Source organism: Rhinoraja longicauda, chromosome 12 (assembly GCF_053455715.1).
Source record: "Rhinoraja longicauda isolate Sanriku21f chromosome 12, sRhiLon1.1, whole genome shotgun sequence".
In the NCBI taxonomy this organism is placed as follows: Eukaryota; Metazoa; Chordata; class Chondrichthyes; order Rajiformes; family Arhynchobatidae; genus Rhinoraja; species Rhinoraja longicauda.
In genome coordinates, this window is record NC_135964.1 from 21572178 (window position 1) to 21594520 (window position 22343).

The following is a 22343-nucleotide window of genomic DNA, read 5'->3' on the forward strand; positions in this document are numbered from 1 at the left end:
TTTTGTCTCCCTTCTTGGGCATTTTTCCCCTTAACCCTTTCTTTCCATCCACTATATCTGTTTCTGTTCACTTTTACTTAATTCCCCTCTTCTGTTTCAATCAATTCTTTCAGCACATTTTTAGATGAGATGGGAAAATGGTTGCACTCTTCACTAAGTTTGCCCATCATCAGCTTCCACTTCCAGCAAATCACAAGGCCTTTGTTTTCTAGTTGAAGAAGAAAGCGCCACTACAATTGCTGAATTATCCAACTCCTATAATGCTCAGCCTGACATTTGTTTTCAGTTTGTAATTGATAGGTCTGACGACTCTATTTGAAAAATCTTGGATGTTGTGCAGTTATTTTCATTATTTGGTCGCAATGAAAATTGTAGTAAAAGAAATCCCCCAAGAAATGTAATTTCTCATTTTATTTTAAAGATGGTTATCTTTGTAATGTTTGGTGTGTGAGATTGCTCTTGCATAGTAAAGCAAAAGATCAGTTCACTATTACAGATTTCAGAGCTATCTGAAGTATGAACTCAAAACAAACTCATTGCTCCAAGTATCTGGTGACCTCTTGCGCAAATCCAATTCGCATAAATCTTTTGCAAATCCAATTTGCATTGACTATTTACTTGACAAATAGACATGGGGTTAGTTGGGTTGCCCATGATATTTTCAGGCTTCCTTAATAACAGTTTGTGATTTGTAATTCAAGAATCACCAGTCTCAATTTGACCATTGAAACACGATTAGTAATGTTGTTGGTTAAATTCACTCATAAATTTTGTTTTTGCACCCTGGATGGTAGAGCCTAGCTTTACTTTTATCTTTCTGTATATTTACTTATTCCTTGGAGTTACAGTGTTTGAACCATAGTCTCAGCATTCTATTAACAGATGTGGCTTAAGGTAACTGTCAAGTCAATAGTTTCTCATTGAAATTATTATCGGAAATTATTAGCGGCCTAAGATGGCGCGGCCGAGTCCAGTCGCCGTCGTGGTAGGTCCGTGGAGATTGTGCGTTTTTTAAACTTGTATATTCTTTTTTAACTTATTTTTAAGTACTAACACACTAGCACTAGTACGACCGGAAAACTCTCGTAAAACTAAACCTTAGCGTAACCGAAGATTTATTAGACATTGTACTCACCGATCCAGCGTGGCCGACGGAGATCAAAAGAGCGCGCCGCGGCAACATCAATGGGAGCGCGGCTCCGAGAAAAAGTCGGAGAAAACATCGAGGAAGGCGGGGGGGATTCGGAATAGGCTGAGAGCCCAAGCCTTCCGTCCACCTCTGCCCAGCATCCTTCTGGCGAACGTCCAGTCCCCGGAGAACAAGCTGGATGACCTCAGGGCGAGGATCAGATTCCAGCGGGACATAAGAGACTGCAACATCTTCTGTCTGACCGAGACATGGCTGACCCCGCTGGTGCCGGATCAGGTGATCTGCCCAACCGAGTCGTTCACTGTTTTCCGTGCGGACAGAACGGAAGAATCCGGGAAATCCAAGGGTGGAGGAGTTTGCTTCATGACCAACAATAACTGGTGCAACCCTAGGAATATTAAGACACTTTCTCGTTCCTGCTCGCCGGACCTGGAACATTTGACTATCATGCCGTCCATTTTACCTTCCCCGGGAGTTTAGCTTGGTGATCATCACAGCCGTCTATATTCCACCGCATGCGGACACCGACGTGGCACTATCGGCCCTACACGATGTGTTGAGTCGACACCAAAACAAGAACCCTGATGCGGCTGTGGTGGTGGCTGGAGATTTTAATAGGGCAAATCTCAAAAAGGTCATGCCTAACTTCTGCCAACACATCACGTGTGTCACCAGTGGGGAAATAACTTTGGACCACTGCTGCACTCCATTCAGGAAAGGCTACAAGGCCGTTCCTCTCCCTCCTTTTGGAAAATCTGACCCCGCTGCCATTTTCCTGCTGCCGGAGTATAAACAACGGATAGTATGGGAAACGGCGATGACGAGGAACGGAAAGCGGTGGTCTGCCCATTCAGAGGCCATGCTGCAAGATGCACTGAGCGATGTCGACTGGAATATGTTCCAAGCAAATTCCAGAGACGTCAATGAGTTTGCAGAAGCGGTTACGGACTTCATTGCAACACTAGCCGATAACATTGTCCCCACGGTAAGGGTTAGTATCTTTCCTAATCAAAAACCCTGGGTGGACAGGTCTATTCGCGTTGCCTTGAATGCTCGCACCGCTGCTTACAACTCTGGCCTGGCATCCGGCAATATGGACGACTACAAGGTGGAGTCCTACGGACTGCGAAGGGTGGTGAAGGACGCAAAAAAGAGGTACAGGGACAGGGACAGGATGAAGTCGCAGATGGAGCAGCAGGACATCAGGTGTCTTTGGCAGGGGCTACGGACTATAATTAACTACCGGTGCAGCCCCCCCTCAACCGGAAGTGCTGGCACCTCCCTAGCTGATAACTTGAACTTCTACGTACGGTTCGAGACGGGCAACATTACCCCTAGCTCGCCGTCTAAAAACAACACCGCCAGCTAGCGAGGCTGGTGGGGGATCCACCGCGGGGGACGTGCACACATTCTCGATGTCAGAGCACGACGTGAGGAGGGCTCTGATGCGTGAACACGAGGAAAGCTGGAGGCCCAGATCTCACCTCGGTGGTCATGAAATGCTTCGAGAGGCTGATCAAGAACCACATCTGTGCCTTCCTCCCTCGCAATATGGACCCACTGCAGTTCGCATACCGTCCGAACAGATCCATGGATGATGTGGTCTCCCAGGTTCTGCACACCGCTCTCTCTCGTCTTGACAGCCAGAAGGGGGGCTATGTGAGGATGCTGTTCATTGATTTTAGTTCAGCTTTCAACACAATAGTCCCCACCAGACTGGCTGAGAAGCTGCTAAAACTGGGGCTTAACACTCCCCTGTGTGCCTGGATCCTGGACTTTCTCACCACCAGGCCCCAAGTGGTCAAGATGGGGAGACATACTTCTAACCCCCTCACCCTGAACACAGGATCCCCCCAGGGTTGCATCCTTAGCCCCCTTCTGTACTCCCTGTGCAGATATGACAGTGTGGCCAGGTTCAGCTCCAACTCCATCGTCAAGTTTGCTGATGACACTGTGGTGGTGGGCCTAATCTCCAATAACGATGAGAAGGCCTACCGAGAGGAGGTGGCTGATCTGGCACTCTGGTGTCAGGACAAAAGCCTCCTCTTGAATGTCACAAAAACTAAGGAGCTGATTGTAGACTTTAGAAGGGCTCAACATCCGAGGACATACACGCCACTGGAGATAAATGGGATTACTGTGGATAGGGTGAGCAGCTTTAAATACCTGGGAGTCCACATCACAGAGGATCTGACATGGACAACACACATTGCCGTACTGGTGAGTAAGGCAAGGCAGCGCCTTTACCATCTCAGACAGTTGAGGAAATTTAGATTCTCTCTGAGGATCCTTCAGTGCATCTACTGTAGAAAGTATCTTGTATCAAGGGGCTGTAGAAAGCATCTTGTCCGGGAACATCACAATCTGGTTTGGGAACAGCTCTGCCCAGGACAGGAAGGCTCTGCGGAGAGTAGTGCGTTCGGCTGAACGCACAATGGGAACTACATTCGCCCCCCTGCAGGACCTATACATCAGGAGGTGCAGATCCAGAGCCAGCAACATTATGGGGGACCCCTACCACCCCAGCAACGGACTGTTTCAGCTGCTACGGTCAGGCAAACGCCTCCGCTATCACGCTGTGAAAACAGAGGATGAGACGGAGTTTCTTCCCACAGGCTATCAGGACTGTTAACTCTCATATCACCAGGGACTAATTTAATTTACTGTCTTAATTTATTTTTTGTATTAAAAAAATAATAATTCTATTCTGTTTTGTAGTTTAGCACAATCCACAGGCGTTGCCTCTTTCATTTCACTGCACATCTCGTATATGTATGTGACAAATAGATTTGACTTGACTGAAAAAATGGACCTGTCTATTACATGTTCTTAGTTCAGTTTAGAGATACAGCGTGGAAACTGGACCTTTGGCCCACTGAGTCCGCACCGTCCAGCGATCCCCGCACACTAGCACTATCCTACACACTAGGGACAATTTACAATTTCACCGAAGCCAATTAACCTACAAACTTGTACGTCTTTGGAATGTGGGAGGAAAGTGGAGCACCCGGAGAAAATGCACGCAGTCACGGGGAGAGCATATAAACTTTGTACAGACAGCACCCGCAGTCAGAATCGAATCTGGGTTCCTAGCGCTGTAAGGCAGCAACTCTACCTCTGCGCCACCGTGTCGCCCCATTAAATAAAGCTACAGTCAACAAATGAAACACCAACAACAGCACTGTCTGCATAGACTTTGCTTTGCGTATTTTCCTGTTTGTGTGATTTTATCCTTGCTCTTCTCAATATATTCTTTTGTGTTTCATTGTTGCTCTTTCAATGTTGTTGAGGAGGTCCCCTTGCTCTTGCATCAAAAGTGAAATCTTCACAAACAGATCTTGCAGCTCTTTGATCTGGTTCTCGAGGCTGATCAGCTCTTTATAGCGGAGTTCAATTTCAGACATGTGTCGTTTAGTAATGTTGAGGTCACTGAGGTAATTTTCATTGAAAATGTCCTACTTGTTATGTTCTACCATGATGTTTAACTCCTCTTCTGATACTTCCTTTCCAATGACTTCAAGCATGAATTTCTTGCAACTTTCCTGCTTGTTAATTTAGAACAGTGTGTATATTGAACATGGCCATCTGATATTGTTTAAACATGAAAGAATATTGTGCTCTCTTAACTCTTACAACATCTGTGTAATGGCCGTTTCTATACCTTCTCAAAGTCCAACTTTGATAGCCATTACTGCTCGGGGATGGAATGGAGGTATAGCTTACGCACACATCGCACTCTGAGATAACAAAAACGAATTCCAAACGCTGTTTCTTGATTAGTTGGTCTTTATTAAAGTAGCACAAATCAAAAGAGTAATTCATAACTTTTTATTCTTATCCTGTTTCTTCTTCAAACAATACAGTAAAGATCGTGTAGTCGTTACCGTGTGGTCGGGGTGGTTGTGTGGTTGTGGTAAAAAACTATATTCTCTCCATCCTCCGAGACTAAACTGATCCACAATCTCTGTGGCTACGCTAGCCTCCTCAGATGTAGACACTCCCCACCACGCACCAAACCACACCCAGAAGCATGCAAAAAAGACAGAAACTAGAAATATTAAACATAGCCACAATACAATGACAGTAACTAATTTAATCATAAATGGCTCCTACAAACTGCTTCTCCAAACTCTGCCATTGCATCATTTGATAAAGAATCTAACTGCTTGTGGGTGGATGCAGCGTGGACTTTGAGACATTTAATGAGGTTGGAACTGTCCTTTTTTATAATACTGAATCGTGATGTGAAAAGCATAAGAGGCAGTGCTTTGTTCATTCAGTTTCTTTATATCTTTTCTTAGTTCATTAATTTCATCTTTTATTCCATGCGTGTGGGCTAAGAAAATAACTGGTTCATTTTCAAAAATGATAACCTTGTAGCGACCATAGAAAGTCGTCCTAGTTGTCGAACCCTCAGATTGGCCAGCAAGGTCACGTGTGGGTGCGACCATAGGGATTGGTCCAGAGAGCGACACCGCTGATTGGACAGCGTGGTCATGTGTGCTTTTGGCGCCCGAAAAGAGTCAGTTGGGAGACGTCTTCGAAGAGAACAGTTAGTTTTAATGGTTGTCTGTAATCTTGTTAAGAAAACTTTGTAATCGAATATTGCTGTCGCAATAAACTTCAACAAAGAACAAGTTTCCAGACTCGCCATATTGGTGACCCCGATGTGATCCAGCCGATCACTTACCATGAGTGAATCAAACGCCTCGTTGTTGGTTCCTACGCCCAGCAAACCGGAGCTAAGCGCGGTCAGCGTTCACCTTCCGTCGTTTTGGATACATCAACCACAATCTTGGTTTGTCCATACCGAAGCCCAGTTTCACTTAAGAAACATCTCAGCAGACGCAACAAGGTATTACTACCTCGTCAGCGCTCTACCGCACGGGTGATGCGGTTCATCATCAATCCTCCGACAAAAAACAAGTACGAGGCCATGAAGGCACTGTTGTTACGGACCTTCGGGTTCAGCAGGCAGGACCGAGCTAAGCGTCTTATGCACCTACCGGATCTCGGAGATCGGCTGCCGTCCGTTCTCATGGCTGAAATGTTAACGCTAGCAGGTGAACATACAGATTGCCTCATGTTCGAGCAGGCATTCCGAGAGAAGCTTCCCGAAGATGTCAAACTTATGCTCATGGATTGTTCTTTTAAGGACCCCGTGGCATATGCAGAAAAAGCTGATGCGCTCATGGCGTCCAAATCGAAAGAAAGAGGTTCGATCAACAAGGTCTCGACATCAGCGGCCGCGCCACAGCGACATCAAGATGGCGCCGCGTCTCCCGCCATTTCTCCAAAAGCTCGCCAAAAGGATCCGCACAAGCGCGGCTGGTGCTATTACCATCTACGATGGGGTGGAGAATCCCGCAACTGTCGCTCACCTTGCACCTTCTCGGGAAATGCCTCGGCCAGTCGTACATAGAGGCAGTTGCGATTGGCCAGAACCGACGCCTCTACGTCCGAGACCGATTCACGGACACAGAATTTTTGGTTGACACGGGAGCCATTGTCAGTATCGTACTGCCGACCGACCTTGAGACCAGATCGGGTAAGACAGGTCCTACCCTCATTGCGGTTAATGGCAGCCCCATCCGCACGTATGGTACGCGGAAAATGTCCCTGGTTTTAGGCCTCCGCACTTGTGAATGGCCATTCATTATAGCAGACGTCAGCCAGGCGATCCTAGGCGCAGATTTCCTCTGGGCCTTTTCACTAGTCCCCGACGTCCGCGGTAACGACCTCCGACCCTCAGCCAGCAACGATGAGCCCGCCGCTCCGACAACCGCCACCCCGCCCAGCCCGACTGTCCAGGCCGTCGTCGCGGCCCCCGACTCGTATGCTGAGGTCCCGGCGGAGTTTCCAGAGCTGCTCATCCAGCGTTTCGACGCCCCTTCGGCCAAGCACGGCGTGGTCCACCACATCCGCACCGAGGGCCCACTCGTTTTCGCTCGGGCCCGGAGGCTACCGACCGACAAGCTGGTGGTGGCGCGGGCCGAATTTAGGAAGATGGAGGAAATGGGCATTGTCCGTCAGTCCGACAGCCCGTGGGCCTCGCCGTTGCATATGGTCTCCAAAGCATCTGGGGGGTGGAGACCATGTGGCGATTATCGGCGTCTCAACGCTGTCACCACGGCTGACCGCTACCCCATACCGCACCTGCAGGATTTCTCGTCTGGGCTGGAAGGTGCGGTGGTGTTCTCCAAGATCGATTTGGTGCGGGGATACCACCAGATTCCTGTGCGGCCGCAGGACATACCAAAAACTGCCACGATCACTCCGTTCGGGTTGTTCGAATGGTTGCGCATGCCTTTCGGTTTAAAGAATGCGGCACAGGCTTTCCAGCGACTGATGGACCGTGTGGGTCGGTATTTGCCTTTTGTGTTTATTTATTTAGATGATATCCTGGTCGCCAGCCCCTCAGTGCAGGAACACCGGGCCCACTTGCGGGCTGTATTCGAGCGGCTCCAGGCACACGGGCTCGTCATCCAACCCTCCAAGTGTCAATTCGGCCTCCTCTCGATTTCTTAGGGCACAGAATCACCCCTGCCAGCGCCACCCCTTTGCCCGAGAAGGTGGAGGCTATCCGGGCATTTCCGCGGCCCACCGCAGTGAAAGGCCTGCAAGAGTTCGTAGGCATGGTTAACTTCTACCATAGGTTCGTCCCGGCAGCAGCGCGGGTCATGCGCTCGCTCTTCCAGTGCCTTGCGGGTAAACCTGTAGAGTTGATATGGTCCCTGGCCGCGGAGTCGGCTTTTGCAGCAGCTAAGGCGGCTTTGGCAGACGCCACCATGTTGGTCCACCCGAGTGCCTCCGCCCCCACGGCCCTGACGGTTGATGCCTCTGACGTGGCGGTGGGTGGGGTTTTGGAGCAGCAGGTGGGTGGCTTTTGGCAGCCCTTGGCGTTTTTCAGCCGGCAACTGAGTTCGGCTGAGCTGAAATATAGCGCCTTTGACCGAGAGCTTCTGGCCCACTAATTAGCTGTTCGTCACTTCAGGTATTTCCTTGAAGGCCGCCCGTTTGTGGCCTTTACGGACCATAAACCATTAACTTTTGCTTTTTCAAAATTGTCCAACCCATGGTCGGCCCGCCAGCAGCGGCACCTGACTGCCATCTCCGAGTTTACCACCGATGTCTGTCATGTCGCTGGTAAGCTTAATGCCGTTGCTGACGCCCTGTCTCGGCCTGCTTTTTTCCCCATTTCAGCGGTGGACTGCGAGGTGGATCCCCAGGAGCTTGCGGAGGCACAGCTTCTGGCGGATACCGCCTCGGTATACCAGTCCACCACTTCGGGGTTGAAGTTGGCCCAGGTGGCCTGCGGGCCGGAGGGCACAAAAGTCTGGTGTGATGTTTCCCTTCCCCGTCCCAGGCCGGTAGTGCCGCCCTCCCTTCAGCGCCGGGTGTTCGATGCCATTCACGGGCTGGCGCACCCGTCCATCCGCTCCACCTCTGCCTTAGTAGCCGCTCGGTTTGTGTGGCATGGCCTGCGTAAAGCTGTTTGGGCCCGTTCCTGCGTTCCCTGCCAGACCGCTAAAGTCCAACGCAGGAACGGGCCCAAACAGCTTTACGCAGGTCCAACGCCATGTCCAGCCCCCGGTACAGGAGTTTGAGGTCCCAGCGGTCCGTTTTTTCCATATTCACGTGGATTTAGTAGGACCCTTGCCTTCCTCCCGGGGCTACACCCATCTGCTCACGGTGGTGGATCGGTTCACCCGGTGGCCAGAGGCTTTCCCATTGTCAGATACCTCTGCTGCCTCTTGTGCCAGGACCTTGGCCCTCCATTGGGTGGCACGTTTCGGGGTTCCGGCTGTTATTACCACCGACAGGGGGCCACAGTTCACTTCGACCCTCTGGGCCACGCTAGCAGAGCTGTACGGTTCCCGGTTGCAACACACCACAGCGTACCACCCCCAGGCTAATGGGCTTGTGGAGAGGTTCCACCGACAACTCAAGGCGACCCTCAGTGCGAGGCTGGAAGGCCCGGACTGGGTAGACCAACTTCCCTGGGTCCTTCTGGGCATCCGGACCGCTCCTAAGCAGGATCTCGGTGCTTCGTCCGCGGAACTAGTATATGGCTCGCCACTTCGAGTACCCGGGGATTTGCTTCCGGACTCCTCCGGCCAGCTGCCTCCAGTTCAGTCAGTCTTAGCAGCTCTCCGGGCACGCGTGGGTTCCCTGGCCCCGGTTCCGACTTCACGTCATGGGTGTCCCATGGTACACGAACCGCCTGCCCTGAAAGACTGCGAGTTTGTATTTCTGCGTAAGGATGCCCATCGTTCCCCGTTGCAGAGGGTCTATGAAGGGCCGTTCCGGGTTTTGCGTAAGGGGACGGTCACCTTCACCTTAGACGTGGGCGGCAGGAGTGAGCTCGTCTCAGTGTCCAGGCTTAAACCTGCGTATTTGGATCCGGACCGCCCGGTCCTGGTCGGCCAACCACCTCGGCGAGACCGGCCTCCTGCAGTTCCGCTCAGTCCAGGACCCCCCGCTCCGGTAGTTCCACCAGATCCGGAATCCCCTGCTCCTGTGGTTCAGGCTGCCCTCTCCTTACTCGTTCTGGTCGCGAAATCCGGCTCCCTGCTAGGTTCCGTACCTCGGGTTCTGGGGAGGGTCATGTAGCGACCATAGAAAGTCGTCCTAGTTGTTGAATCCTCAGATTGGCCAGCAAGGTCACGTGTGGGTGCGACCGTAGGGATTGGTCCAGAAGGCGACACCGCTGATTGGACAGCGTGGTCATGTGCGCTTTTGGCGTCCGAAAAGAGTCAATTGGGAGACGTCTTCGAAGAGAACAGTTAGTTTTAATGGTTGTCTGTAATCTTAAGAAAACTTTGTAATCGAATATTGCTGTCGCAATAAATTTCTTCAACAAAGAACAAGTTTCCAGACTCGCCATAACCTGGTGTTTAAAAGCCACATTGCTCCTTGTTTGCTTTAGTTTTTCACTTTCATTGTCTGTTGTAAGTTCAGTCTATTTTGCCCGTTGTCTAAGCTCTTGAAGGAGGTCCCTCATTTTGGCTCCTTTGGTTTATTACCAAAAGGTTTTGCTCTTCAGCACCACTGCTTTCTCTACAAATTTGTAGACTTTGAATCATTACAAATACTTTTGATTCTGTGCAACAAGAAGAAGAAACGTTCTTAAGTTAAAATGTAAACCATTTGAATATTTCCATTGCAACCTCTTTACAATGCATTGTTTTCCTTCAGAAGTGTAAGTAATTTGAAACTGTTCCTGTAATATTAATTTTCAAATTTCTGTGAGCACAACTTTCCTAGTCATCGTGCATTAACTTGCCCGTGTACAGATGAGGGAGGAAATGGGAAAGGGGCCAACATAAACCTTTTGTAAAAGACCTCTGCTTAAAGTAAAGATTAACGGGAAAAGATGACAGAATTATAGATTTTTGTTTCTCTTAATGGATGAATCAAAAAAATTATTGCAATGATTCTGTCATAGACACTACTGTGGACTTTTTAATGAAACCAGTTAAGAATGCAATTGATACATTTTTTTAATTTTTGTTGCATCTGGCATGGACTTTTTCAAGAGAGCAAACCCTCTCTTGCCATTTATTTACATTTAAAATGCTTTTCCAAAAGATGCATACCTACTGTAGGAGCCATTTGTATTTGTGCTAGTTGTTTTAGCATATTATATTATTTTGTATCCTACTGTATTATTTTTGGACACTAGGGGGATGTTGTGAGATGAATACATAGATGGGCATAATGGACTGGGAGGAGCCAGAATTTAGGAGTATATCTGGAAACGCAGAGATGGGAGGGGTCAGACACGAGATGTGGCGAGATAGTTCTTACCAGACCTGCAACGAGAGAAAAGTTTGGAGAGATACAAATCTGTTTGTATTACTACTTCAATAAACAACTAATTAAACTGAAACGTTTTGAAGAACTCTCTGTTGGGGCTCTGTGTCAAGATCGATCACAATCTCTGGCTTTTATTCAATAATACTCCATCTTGTTAAAACAAAAAACAACTTGTTTCTCAGAGTAGATAACTTGACAAGCTTCCAAAAGAGATTTGATCAAACAACTTGACCTTCCTAATCATGTCAAGCATGGGAATTTTTTGGGGTCTGGGAATCTAGTTCTGTCCACTGGGAATTGAATTTGGCTTTTTCTGCAGAGGAATGCATTCCTTGTTGGCTACCCTTGTTGTCGAAACAATTCCATAATTATTGCAGCAAGAAGCAGTGCAATGTAAATTAATTGATTATAGATTTCAAATGATGTTTTTAAAACTAAAATATTGAAGACTAATCTGCCATGTTATATTCCCCTTGAGTAGCCATTTCATTGAACTGGTTCTGGTAAGGATATTTGGGAACTAATTCATTATTTGTATTATGGTTCTAGTTTCAAGGTTGAAAGAAATGACAAGTCATTTTATAGATTGATTTCATCATTATAAATACATTAATTTCTGTTTTGAATCAATTTTATTTAAACATCAGTTTTTGTAATATAGTAAATTCAACTTCCTATCTTCCATAAGTTATAATCATGAATATTTTAAAATGGGGATCATAGTAACTCTGAAATCTAAGGAAAATTAGACTAGCATCCTTATTTTGTAAATCAAATTCTGAATTGCCTTTTTAAACAATATTGGGTTTAATGATAGAGGTATAAGTAGTAGAATTGATTAGTATGTCCAAACATAATATTGCAAATGAATTAAATTATATAACAGATAAGATAAAGATGCTAGGATATCCTCTGATGAATGGATGACAGTCTAATTCCTTTAATAATTTATCTTTCTCAAAGAAATGTGAGAAAATAAAAGTCCACACAAAGGCATCTTAGGAAGTTCATTTGTCAATGCTCAACATAACAATTTGTCCCATTTAATAACTGACTAATATTTTACCAATTATGTGATTAGATTTCGTAAATTAAATAGTTGACATGAAATATTAATTTATTTACTTTAGGCTGGCAAACAAACAAGATTGTAAAGAAGCTTTAAGGGATGGTGAGATCCTAGAATACCTTTCATTGAATAAAGTGGTCAATAAGAATAAATGCCACACCCATATTGTAAGTAACTATGTTCAATTACTTCAATTTAAAAGCACCTTTCTTTCCTCTCCATTATTAAAGCCTTTGTGAAATCACAGTGATCCACTTCTGTCTTCTCTATTGCTATGCCATCTAACAGTAAATGCATAGTATCAATTTTTCTCTATTGTCTTGACATCTCTCCTAGATTAAGATACCTTACAGAGAATATGAAATTGTTAGTCTAATAAATCTTTTTAAAATGTTTACCATTACTTATTTATCTTCTGTTTACTAGTTTACACACATAGATCCTGCTCTCAAACTGTTCTTGTACTTGGCAGTTTGTGTTTCTGAGACCTTAATTGTTACTGCTGCTATATTTAAGTCTTTACAGTTAATGTTTGTTCCCATTCTTGCTTTTCTTTGCAAAAATTGGTTCCTTGCATTCAGAGGAAGGCAGTACTTTTGAAGGATAGAAAGCCAACACTGACAGTACTACAAAATAACTGGAATTGATTTTTGTATAGCTGTTTACTATATCATTTAACATTGTGGATAATGGTATCATATACATCAACAATAATGTGGTAATGGTGGTCATCAACTTATTAACTAAGGTTCTTCCATCCTATTGCACATTGCTATGTATGTTGAGTAAATTAAGTAGTTGATTTATGCAACAACAACAAAAAATCTACTTCTCCTTTCTGATGAGCTGTGAAATCAAGATGTGCAACTGGCTGATATTCTGGTACACTCTTTGCAGAATTTCTTGAAGGTTGAATGAAAACCACTTTTTTAAGAGAAAAGGTATTATTGGTTGTTTTCCCCTTTTACTTTGTAAAATATATTTGTCCATCAATCTTCCACGTCTGTTGCTTCTCTGAATTACGGCATTAATAGACCTGCTGATATTCGTGTCAGTCTTCAGATGTTGGCAAACATCTTCTCTATTGCTATGCCATCTAACAGTAAATGCATAGTATCAATTTTTGGTTACTAATCAGCATAAAGGTTTTGCACCCCAACCCTGCAACCTATTTTCTCCACCCCACCCCCCCCTCCTGTCAACACGTTCCTTTGCAACTCCAGAATTCAACATACCCTCTGAAGTACAGTCCTCAATGCTCATCATCCTTCTTCTTTTCTAATAAACCCTGTCCTTATTTTAAACATTGCTAGGTCATGTTTCCACTTCCCAGCTCTCTCCCTTCCACTGTAATTTTACTGTTGTAACTCAGAGTGGAGCCAAAACCCTGACCTTCTGTACTCTACTCAATCCTCAATTGATCTTCTGGATGGCGCATTTCCCGGGCCTTTCTTTTTGCATAATATCGAATGCTACTACATCCAACTGTGTGGCCAAGCAACGACATTGCTCCCCATCCTCTATCCTGATTGCATATTTAATAATTTGTTTTTCAAATGCCAAATTTCATTGATATCATACATCTCGATCACATTCAACACTGAGTGCTGAAGCAATGGGAAATGTTCGTAGTCCTATTGATTCCACCCCACTATCAATGTTAAACAACAGTATATCCAAACTGTAAAAAGTGGTGGAAAAAGTAAATCATAGAATCCTAGAAGCTCATTATACTCTCACTGTCCTTCAAAATAGTGATGGCAATATAAAACACTTTGATGACTATGTCTATGGTCGTCATAAACAACTTAATGTCCAGATGATTTTAGTTTAGTTTAGAGACACAGCACAGAAATAGACTCTTCGAGCCATCCAATATGCGCCAACCAACACTCCCCGTATACTAACACTATCCTACACGCACTAGGCACAATTTACAATTTTACCAGGCCAATTAGCCTACAAACCTTTACGGCTTTGGAGTGTGGGAGGAAACTGGAGCACCCAGAGAAAACCCACGCAAGTCACGGGGAGAACATACAAACTCTGTACAGACAGCACCCATAGGGAGGATTGACGCTGTAAGGCAGTAGCTCCACGGCTGTGCCACCATGCACGGGAACTGCGTAACCCATGATTAAACCAGGCACCTTTTAGATCTTCAGTCTGGCGCTGAAAGATTGAGATCAAGTTCTTCAATAAATTTGTTGCCATTTCTGATTTTGTCTGTTTTTAATGCAAACAAGAGTTATATGCATTGTCTTTGAAGTGAAGTCACAATTTCCCAACGAGCATCTTTTTCTTCCCTTATTTTATATCAATAGGAACAATGTTGTGCCATTGTGGGAGACAAAATACATATGGACGAAGGTGTTAGGAGAGGTCTTTCTTGGCTTTTGAGTAACATAGTAGGCAACTATGATAACCTAGTAGAACGGGTTGAAAAAGATGTAAGTGAGCGGACTGAAGCAGAAGGAGCAGAGAGACGAGAACGTGCAGAGAGAGTACAAAAAATACGCGATGAGAGGTAAAAGACATAACAGTCACACTTGCCTGATTTCTTTAAATCATTTCTAATTAATTGATTGTATGCAAATAGGCCCCTTGGCATGCCGACTATCAAACAGCTTTTTGCACATTTCTATGTTGTTCCACCTTCGCATCCATTCCTTACACACCAGTGACAATTTGTAGGGGCCAATTAACCTGCAAACTCACACTTTGGGATGTGGTAGCGAACAACCACACAGAAGACAGAACCCGAGGTCGGGGTTGAACCAGTGTCTCGGGGGCTGTGAGATAGCAGCTTTAACAGCTCATTACTGTACTTTCCTTCTCTTCAACATTATGCCTTTGAAGAAATTGTTCTCCAGCCCCTAGGTTTTAATTTCAACCATATTTATTTGAGGAAAAATATTTTGAAATAAATTCCTTCTCTGGATACAATCTAGATTGTAAAAGTGAAATAAATAATGCAATATTCACATGCTTTCAAATCTAATAGATTGTATTTGTATAGTGCCATTAACATTATAAAACATTCTAAGCTGTTGCATGGTAAAATTATCATGAAGAAAATTTGATTCTACGTCACAAAGACGAATTAAGGCAGATGCAAGAGAGGTTCTGGGTCAGAATTCCAGAACTCGGTGCTATTGCAAACCACAAATCAGGATGAAAATTTTAATTTGCCTGGATGAGGATTGCTAGAACTTCCTGGGTCCTTTGCTGTCTTCCCGCAACCTTTCCCAACTCCTCCACAAGTCCTTGGTTTTATGTTAAGCATGAATCATCCGCTTGAATGATGCTTTATGTCACGAATAAGCTTTCTCCCACCAGTAAATAACGTGATATCCCTAAAGGCCTTTTGAGTGCCTAGGATGTCATCCAGCGAGAAGTTAGTAAATCCTTCCAATATCAAGTGTGCAATATGCCTTTAGATATTGGAGCTGAAACTGAGCCGTGCGTGTTGCCACGACACCCATTCAATCTAATTTGACAGGAAAATGGAAAAAAAATGGTTCTGTTGTAGTTACCTTAAAAGCCACTCGACTAATCACACACCCTGGCATATTTTGGGTGTATGCTCACTGATAGTACCCTCCTTTGCTCCAAAAGTGTTATGAAGTTAAAATTCAACCTTTACATGTTTTATGTTTCCAAATACACAGGACAAGATGGTAGAAATCCAAAGTGCCAAATGTCAACTTGCTCCCGGTGGTGATGGGAGGCTTATGCACTCACCTATGCTCCTCCGATGTTGAGAAAGGCTAGGCAGACACGTCATTGGAGTTATCAAGTGGGCACCTACTTTCATCGACATTTCGCTGATTGGACCCACAACGTCTCCAGTTGGCTCAGCAGTGCATTCTGGCATCCCAGAACCACCCCCCTCTGCATCTGCCTAGCCGTCTTTCCTCTTCAGCCAGAGCCACTGGCTACTCCGCTCTGCCACCCGTGATGTTTCCTTGATAGCCTGGCGTAGGGCTTGTCCGCTGATCCCCAGGCCCTTCATCAGTCATACGGTAGATGTTGCCACAAATCCTCGACATCCAACTTCTACCGGGCAGATCTTTGCTCTCCAGCCCCGCTGTTCTGTCTCCGCTGCAAGTTCTGTATATCGCAGATTCTTTCTTTCGAAGGCTTCCTGCACAGCATCCTCCCAAGGGACTGTGAGCTCCACAAAATACACCATGCGCTGAGAGTTCAACCAGAGGACAAGATCAGGCCTCAAGTTGGTGATGGCTATCTCTGATGGAACTGTAAGCCGTTGGTCCACATCCACCAGCATCTGCCAATTCGGGGCTGCCTCCAGCTGTCCAAACCTTGTCCTTGGTGGAATTTTCCGTTGCTTTTGTTCCCCCTCCCGAACAAAGTCAATTGGCATAACTGGGTTGGTTGTTCTGGGCGGCAGGGCACTGTTGGTTGTTCTCCTGCTTTCCAGAGTCGCTGCCAGGCATTTGAGCACTTGATTATGTCTCCAGGTGTGCCGTCCTTGGGAGAGGCTTACTTTACACCCAGTGAGGATGTGCTTAAGCGTGGCTGGTGTTGAACACAGGGGGCATGATGGATCTTCGCCCAGCCATTGGTTGAGATTTTTTGGGCTTGGAAGGACATCATAGGTTGTCCGAATGAGGAAACTTATCCTGCCTCCATCTCCCACATGTCCTTCCAGCTGATCTTCCGCTTTTCCACACTCTCCCATCTTATCCACTGGCCCTGTTTAGCTTGCGACACAGCCTTGGCACACCTACTCGACGACTCCTGTCGGCTGACTTCGGCTGTGACTAACTTCCGGCGCTCCAGTGAGGATGCCTTGTACCAGCAAGGTCGCTTTCCGCCAAGCCCCAAGCCACTTCTTCCGTGTTGGACTTGCCCAATCATGTCGCCTTGGTAGAGAGCAGATTTTGCCTGCTGTGTCGCATTCTTAGCCGTCCACTTCTTTCCTGTTGCCAGGGTTGGGGCAGCAGCTCGGATGACTGTCCCTCGATTCTGCCAGGGTCATCTCTAGTCTGACTTTAGTGCACTTGAACTCCTCTGTGAGGCTAGAGAGAGGCAGCTGAAGTACCCCCTGACCGTACAAGCCTACGCTGCTCAGGCATCGAGGAACACCTAACCACTTTCTCACAAAAGAGCTGATTGTTCTTTCCAGCTTCTCGACTCTTGTGAGGGTGATGTCATACATGGTTAGTGGCCACATAAGGCGAGGTAGTAACCCAAACTGCAGGCACCAGATTTTCAGCTTTCCAGGCAACATGGATCGATCGATGTTCGTTAGACCTTTGATGATTTCTTGCCTAAGCTCGTTTGCCTGATCAGTGTCCTTCAGTTTAGAGTCATACCATCTTCCCAGACTTTTAATTGGCTTCTCTGACACAGTTGGGATTGGTTCTTGATCAATGAAAAACCTTTGATCTATCAGTTTGCCTTTGATTATACAAATGCTTCTTGATTTGGATGGCTTAAATTTCATTCTAACCCCAGTGATGTTCTCTTGAAGCTTCCCTAAAAGGCGCCTGGTGCAAGGTGCTGTTGTTGTTATGATTGTCATGTCATCCATGTAGGCCCTGATGGGTGGTAGACAGACTCCATCCAGACTTCAGCCGCTCGCCTCCCACCACCCACTTGGAGGCCCTTATGATGACTTCCATAGCCATTGTAAAAATCAATGCGGAGATGGTACACCCTGCCATTATGCCAATCTCCATGTAGTGCCATGTGGTGGTAAAGGCTGGCGTGGTGAAACAGAGCTGCAGATCTTGAAAATAAGCCTTGACAAGGCTTGCGATAGTCTCTGGTATCCTGAAGAAGTCAAAGGATGCCCAGAGGAAACTGAGGGACAGTTCCGAACGCATTGGCAAGGTCAAGGAAAATGACATGCAGATCTCTCTTTTCTTGCAGTCTGGATTTGGTGCCAAATCATGCTGGTATCATATCATATCATATCATATCATATATATACAGCCGGAAACAGGCCTTTTCGGCCCAATATGTTCGAGACATCCAGAGAACCTTGGGATGCCTGCTTTTTGGACTGTTGTATCCACAAGATTGTTTCTCTCTAAATAGCTGGTCATCCTCTGAGCTATGATGTTGAAGAAGCTTTTACCCTCTACATTGAGGAGACTGATAGGACGGAATTGGCTGATATCTGTGGATTCCTTCTCTTTTGGAATCAGGACTCCACCTGCCCTGTGCCTATCTTTGGGTATAATTCTCTTCTCCCAAGCCACTCTCATTAGCCTCCACAGGAAGGGAAGAACATCAGGAGCACTCTTGTAGAGTCGATACGGAACCCCATTTGGCCCTGGGGCTGAAGATGCTCTTAGCTGCTTTACTGTCTGTTCCACCTCCCTCCACTTTGGAGGACTAATGTCCATCTGGTGCTCTGGTTGTTCAATTGGTGGAATGTCCGATGGAATAGCTGTCTTCAGGTGTCTCTTGTCATCTGCATGTATTCTTTTCAGATGCTCATCTAGCTCCTGCCTGATGTTTTCAGGTTTCCTCCCTTTTCTTTGATGAAAAGTGATTTTACGAACTTATAGGGGTCCTTGAAGAAGCGTGATCTCGTTCATCTTTCTATTTTCGTGATTTCCGCAGGTATTCTGCTCGTCTCAGGGTTGCTAAACGGCTTTTGATGTTTCCCTGGAGAATGTTGATGCCCTCCTTCTCACTATCAGAAGCCTTCCTCCACTGCTTCTTGAGCTGCCTTCTCTCCCGGATTAGGCATTCCATCTCCTTTTGCCGTCTGGACTTGCTTTCCAAAGCTGGTGCCCTTTCCTTTTCCTCCCTTGCTCAATATCGTTCTGCTCCATAGCCATAGATGATGTCCCCCATCTTGTCAAGCTTTCTTTCGACTGTACCCCTTACACCCTGTAGGATACTGGTCAGGTCTGCATTTATGGTCTCCCATTCTTTCTTCTCCGAGGCTCCAGGCCATTTAACGCGGGGTTTTCTTCGGCTGATCTTTTTCTCCATTGCTGTTTTTCTTGGCTGGATGGGCTCCATATTTTCCTCTGCCTGCATAACTGTGCTTGAGTTTCCTTCATCAGGGGGACTGATGCCCTGCGAACTTTGGTGAGACTCCAGTCGCTGGACTTCATTCGACTGACTTGATTGACTTCTCAGGAAGTACTTATCAATGCGAGGTCCCTGTTTTCCCTCCCTCAAGCACCCTTTCTTTCCTCGATGTATTTTCAAGCCCTTTGAAGATGTTATTTTCATCCAGCCGCAGGAGCAGACCTGAAGCCTCTTCTCGGATGCTCATTGTGCGCATGGTTCTTGTTGAGTGCATGTATTGCTCATGGTCTTTTCCGTTCCTAGGTCTATGGCCTTATTATCCGTCAATGAGTCTTCTTCCGCCCCCACTCTCGCAGACTCTAGGGATATTCTTTCTTTAATTCTGTTCGTAGCCATAAGCGGGTGAATCCAAAATACTGAATAGTATTGGATCTTGCTGACATGGGGAGCTAGCCCATGCCTGCCCCAGGTGGGGTCTATTTCCTCCTGTCAGCTGTCTTTCCAGCAGTCACAAGGTCTTTCCCTTGTCAGCCATTCTATTCACGGCAGTCACTGGATGATTCCAGGGTAAATGTTGCCAAATACACAAGACAAGATGTTAGAAATCCAAAGTGCCAAATGTTAACTTGCTCCCGGTGGTGATGGGAGCCTTATGCACTCACCTATGCTCCTCCGATGTTGAGAAAGGCTAGGCAGACACGTCATTGGGGTTATCAAGTGGGCACATACTTTCATTGACGTTTCGCTGATTGGACCCACGACGTCTCCAGTAGGCTCAGCAGTGCGTTCTGGCGTCCCAGAACCACCCCCCTCTGCATCTGCCTAGCCGGCTTATTTGGGAGACCAGATGGGGTATTTCCTCTTCAGCCAGAGCCACTGGCTACTCCGCTCTGCCACCCGTGATGTTTCCTTGATAGCCTGGCGTAGGGCTTGTCCGCTGATCCCCAGGTCCTTCATCGGTAGATGTTGCCACAAATCCTCGACATCCAACTTCTACCGGGCAGATCTTTGCTCTCCAGCCCCGCTGTTCTGCCTCCGCTGCAAGCTCTGTATATCGCAGATTCTTTCTTTCGAAGGCTTCCTGCACAGCATCCTCCCAAGGGACTGTGAGCTCCACAAAATACACCATGCGCTGAGAGTTCAACCAGAGGACATGTCGATCAGGCCTCAAGTTGGTGATGGCTATCTCTGATGGAACTGTAAAGCCGTTGGTCCACATCCACCAGCATCTGCCAATTTCGGGCTGCCTCCAGCTGTCCAAACCTTATCCTTGGTAGAATTTTCCGTTGCTTTTGTTCCCCCTCCCGAACAAAGGCAATTGGCATAACTGGGTTGGTTGTTCTGGGCGGCAGGGCAGGGCATTGTTGGTTGTTCTCCTGCTTTCCATAGTCGCTGCCAGGCATTTGAGCACTTGATTATGTCTCCAGGTGTACCGTCCTTGGGAGAGGCTTACTTTACACCCAGTGAGGATGTGCTTAAGCGTGGCTGGTGTTGAACACAGGGGGCATGATGGATCTTCGCCCAGCCATTGGTTGAGATTTTTTGGGCTTGGAAGGACATCATAGGTTGCCCGAATGAGGAAACATTCTGCTCGCCTCCATCTCCCACATGTCCTTCCAGCTGATCTTCCGCTTTTCCACACTCTCCCATCTCATCCACTGGTCCTGTTTAGCTTGCGACTCAGCCTTGGCACACCTACTCGACTCCTCGCCACGACACCCATTCAATCTGATTTGACAGGAAAATGGAAAAAAATGGTTCTGTTGTAGTTGCTTTAAAAGCCACTCGACTAAATCACACACCCTGGCATACGCTCACTGACAGTACCCTCCTTTGCTCCAAAAGTGTTATGAAGTTAAAATTCAACCTTTATATGTTTTAAAATAAAATACAGAAAGGTTCCAGTGGTATGTGTAAATTATATGCCTTGAGTAATATTTAAAGATAAAATAACAACATTTATTGTTCAAAAACAAATCCGGGTCACATTTACACATCTCTTCAGATTTTTATTTTAGTCAATCCTCATTTTAATGCTTCTCGTACATGACTTTGTCATTATATAAGGCACTATTTTGACTGTGTGAGCACTAGTGCTGGGTACCACTGCACCAATAATCCTGAGAGCAAGAGTTTGGGTTGTTACAAGTATGCTGTTTGAATCAAAACACCGTGTTTTTGACAATTTGAAAGTTTGCACAGTAAGACGTAGTTGTTGGGAGGTCATGCATATGCATTCTTGGGTGTCTTTCTTTTGAGACCCACCAACTTATAAGAGGTTCAGCTGTGTCAATTGCTAAACTGAAGTATGGGTAATCAGTGATGGCATTGCCAGCATAAATATTGACTGAATTAATTATTTAAAATATTAAAATTATTAAAAATATGTATATTTATGTCTTTGTAGAGAACGCAGAGAAAAGGCAGAATGTTCATATCCGGAACACTCTTCAAATCAGGAAGATAGTGATGAACATGACCAAAACAGAAACCCCTTTCAACCCATATCCAAAGTAATTAACTTGGTGGGTAGTGATATATATGCACAAACTGTTTTAATAATAATAATAATAATATATTCCTTTATTCGTCCCACACCGGGGAAATTTACAATGTTACAGCAGCAACATGGATAGCAAGAGATCATTCATTATAAATAAAAATAAATAAATAAATAAAAACATCATGCCATTGGAATAACATTCATATCTAAACTGAAGTTTTCAGTTAATGTTGATGTAATTTAACTTATCTGCCATTCTCCATCTTTAATTCTACTGTCTCTGCATGTAAGGGCCCAGACGTGCCATTTTTAGCATTTTCCTCCAGCAGTCCATTTTATGTTCACACCATTCGAGGCATACAGTATGGAAACAAGCCTTTCGGCCCACCTTATCTGTGCCAACCAAGATTTATTCTAGTCCCATTTGCTCACATTTGGCCCATATCTCTTCAAATCTTTCCTATCCATATGTGCCTGTCCAAGTGTTTTTTAAATGCTGTTATTGTACCTGTTTTAACTATCTCCTCCGGCAGCTCCTTCTATGTACGCACCACCCTGTGTGTGGAAAAAGTTGACCTGGTTCCTCTTGAATATTGCCCCTCTCACCTTAAATCTATGTCCTCTGGTTCTTGATTTCCCCTACTTGGGGTAAAAGGCTGTGCATTCATCCTATCTATTCCCCTCGTGATTTTGCACACTGTAAGGGGTTTCTGCGCCGAGCTTTCGCCCGACCTAAGGTCCCCGTGCCTTGCTCTGATCCCTTGACCAGGCCGTGCACACTG

The 22343-nt window shown here is 45.9% G+C and overlaps 1 protein-coding gene and 1 pseudogene across 4 annotated transcripts in view; one reads left to right on the forward strand and one right to left on the reverse strand.

Moving 5' to 3' along the window:
• The window catches only part of arl13b (ADP-ribosylation factor-like 13b), a 59092-nt gene that overhangs the window by 20167 nt on the left and 16582 nt on the right, over positions 1 to 22343 (forward strand). For all 4 annotated transcript variants that reach the window (XR_013547894.1, XR_013547895.1, XM_078409152.1 and 1 more), the window contains exons 6-8: positions 12100 to 12205; positions 14363 to 14565; positions 21466 to 21583. Coding sequence is in view for 2 of the 4 variants with exons in the window: in XM_078409152.1 (XP_078265278.1) it covers positions 12100 to 12205; positions 14363 to 14565; positions 21466 to 21583 (427 nt within the window). In the remaining 2 variants the exon portion in view is untranslated. The remainder of the gene's footprint in view (positions 1 to 12099; positions 12206 to 14362; positions 14566 to 21465; positions 21584 to 22343) is intronic.
• On the reverse strand, positions 4305 to 10154 carry LOC144598625 (syntaxin-19-like; annotated as a pseudogene).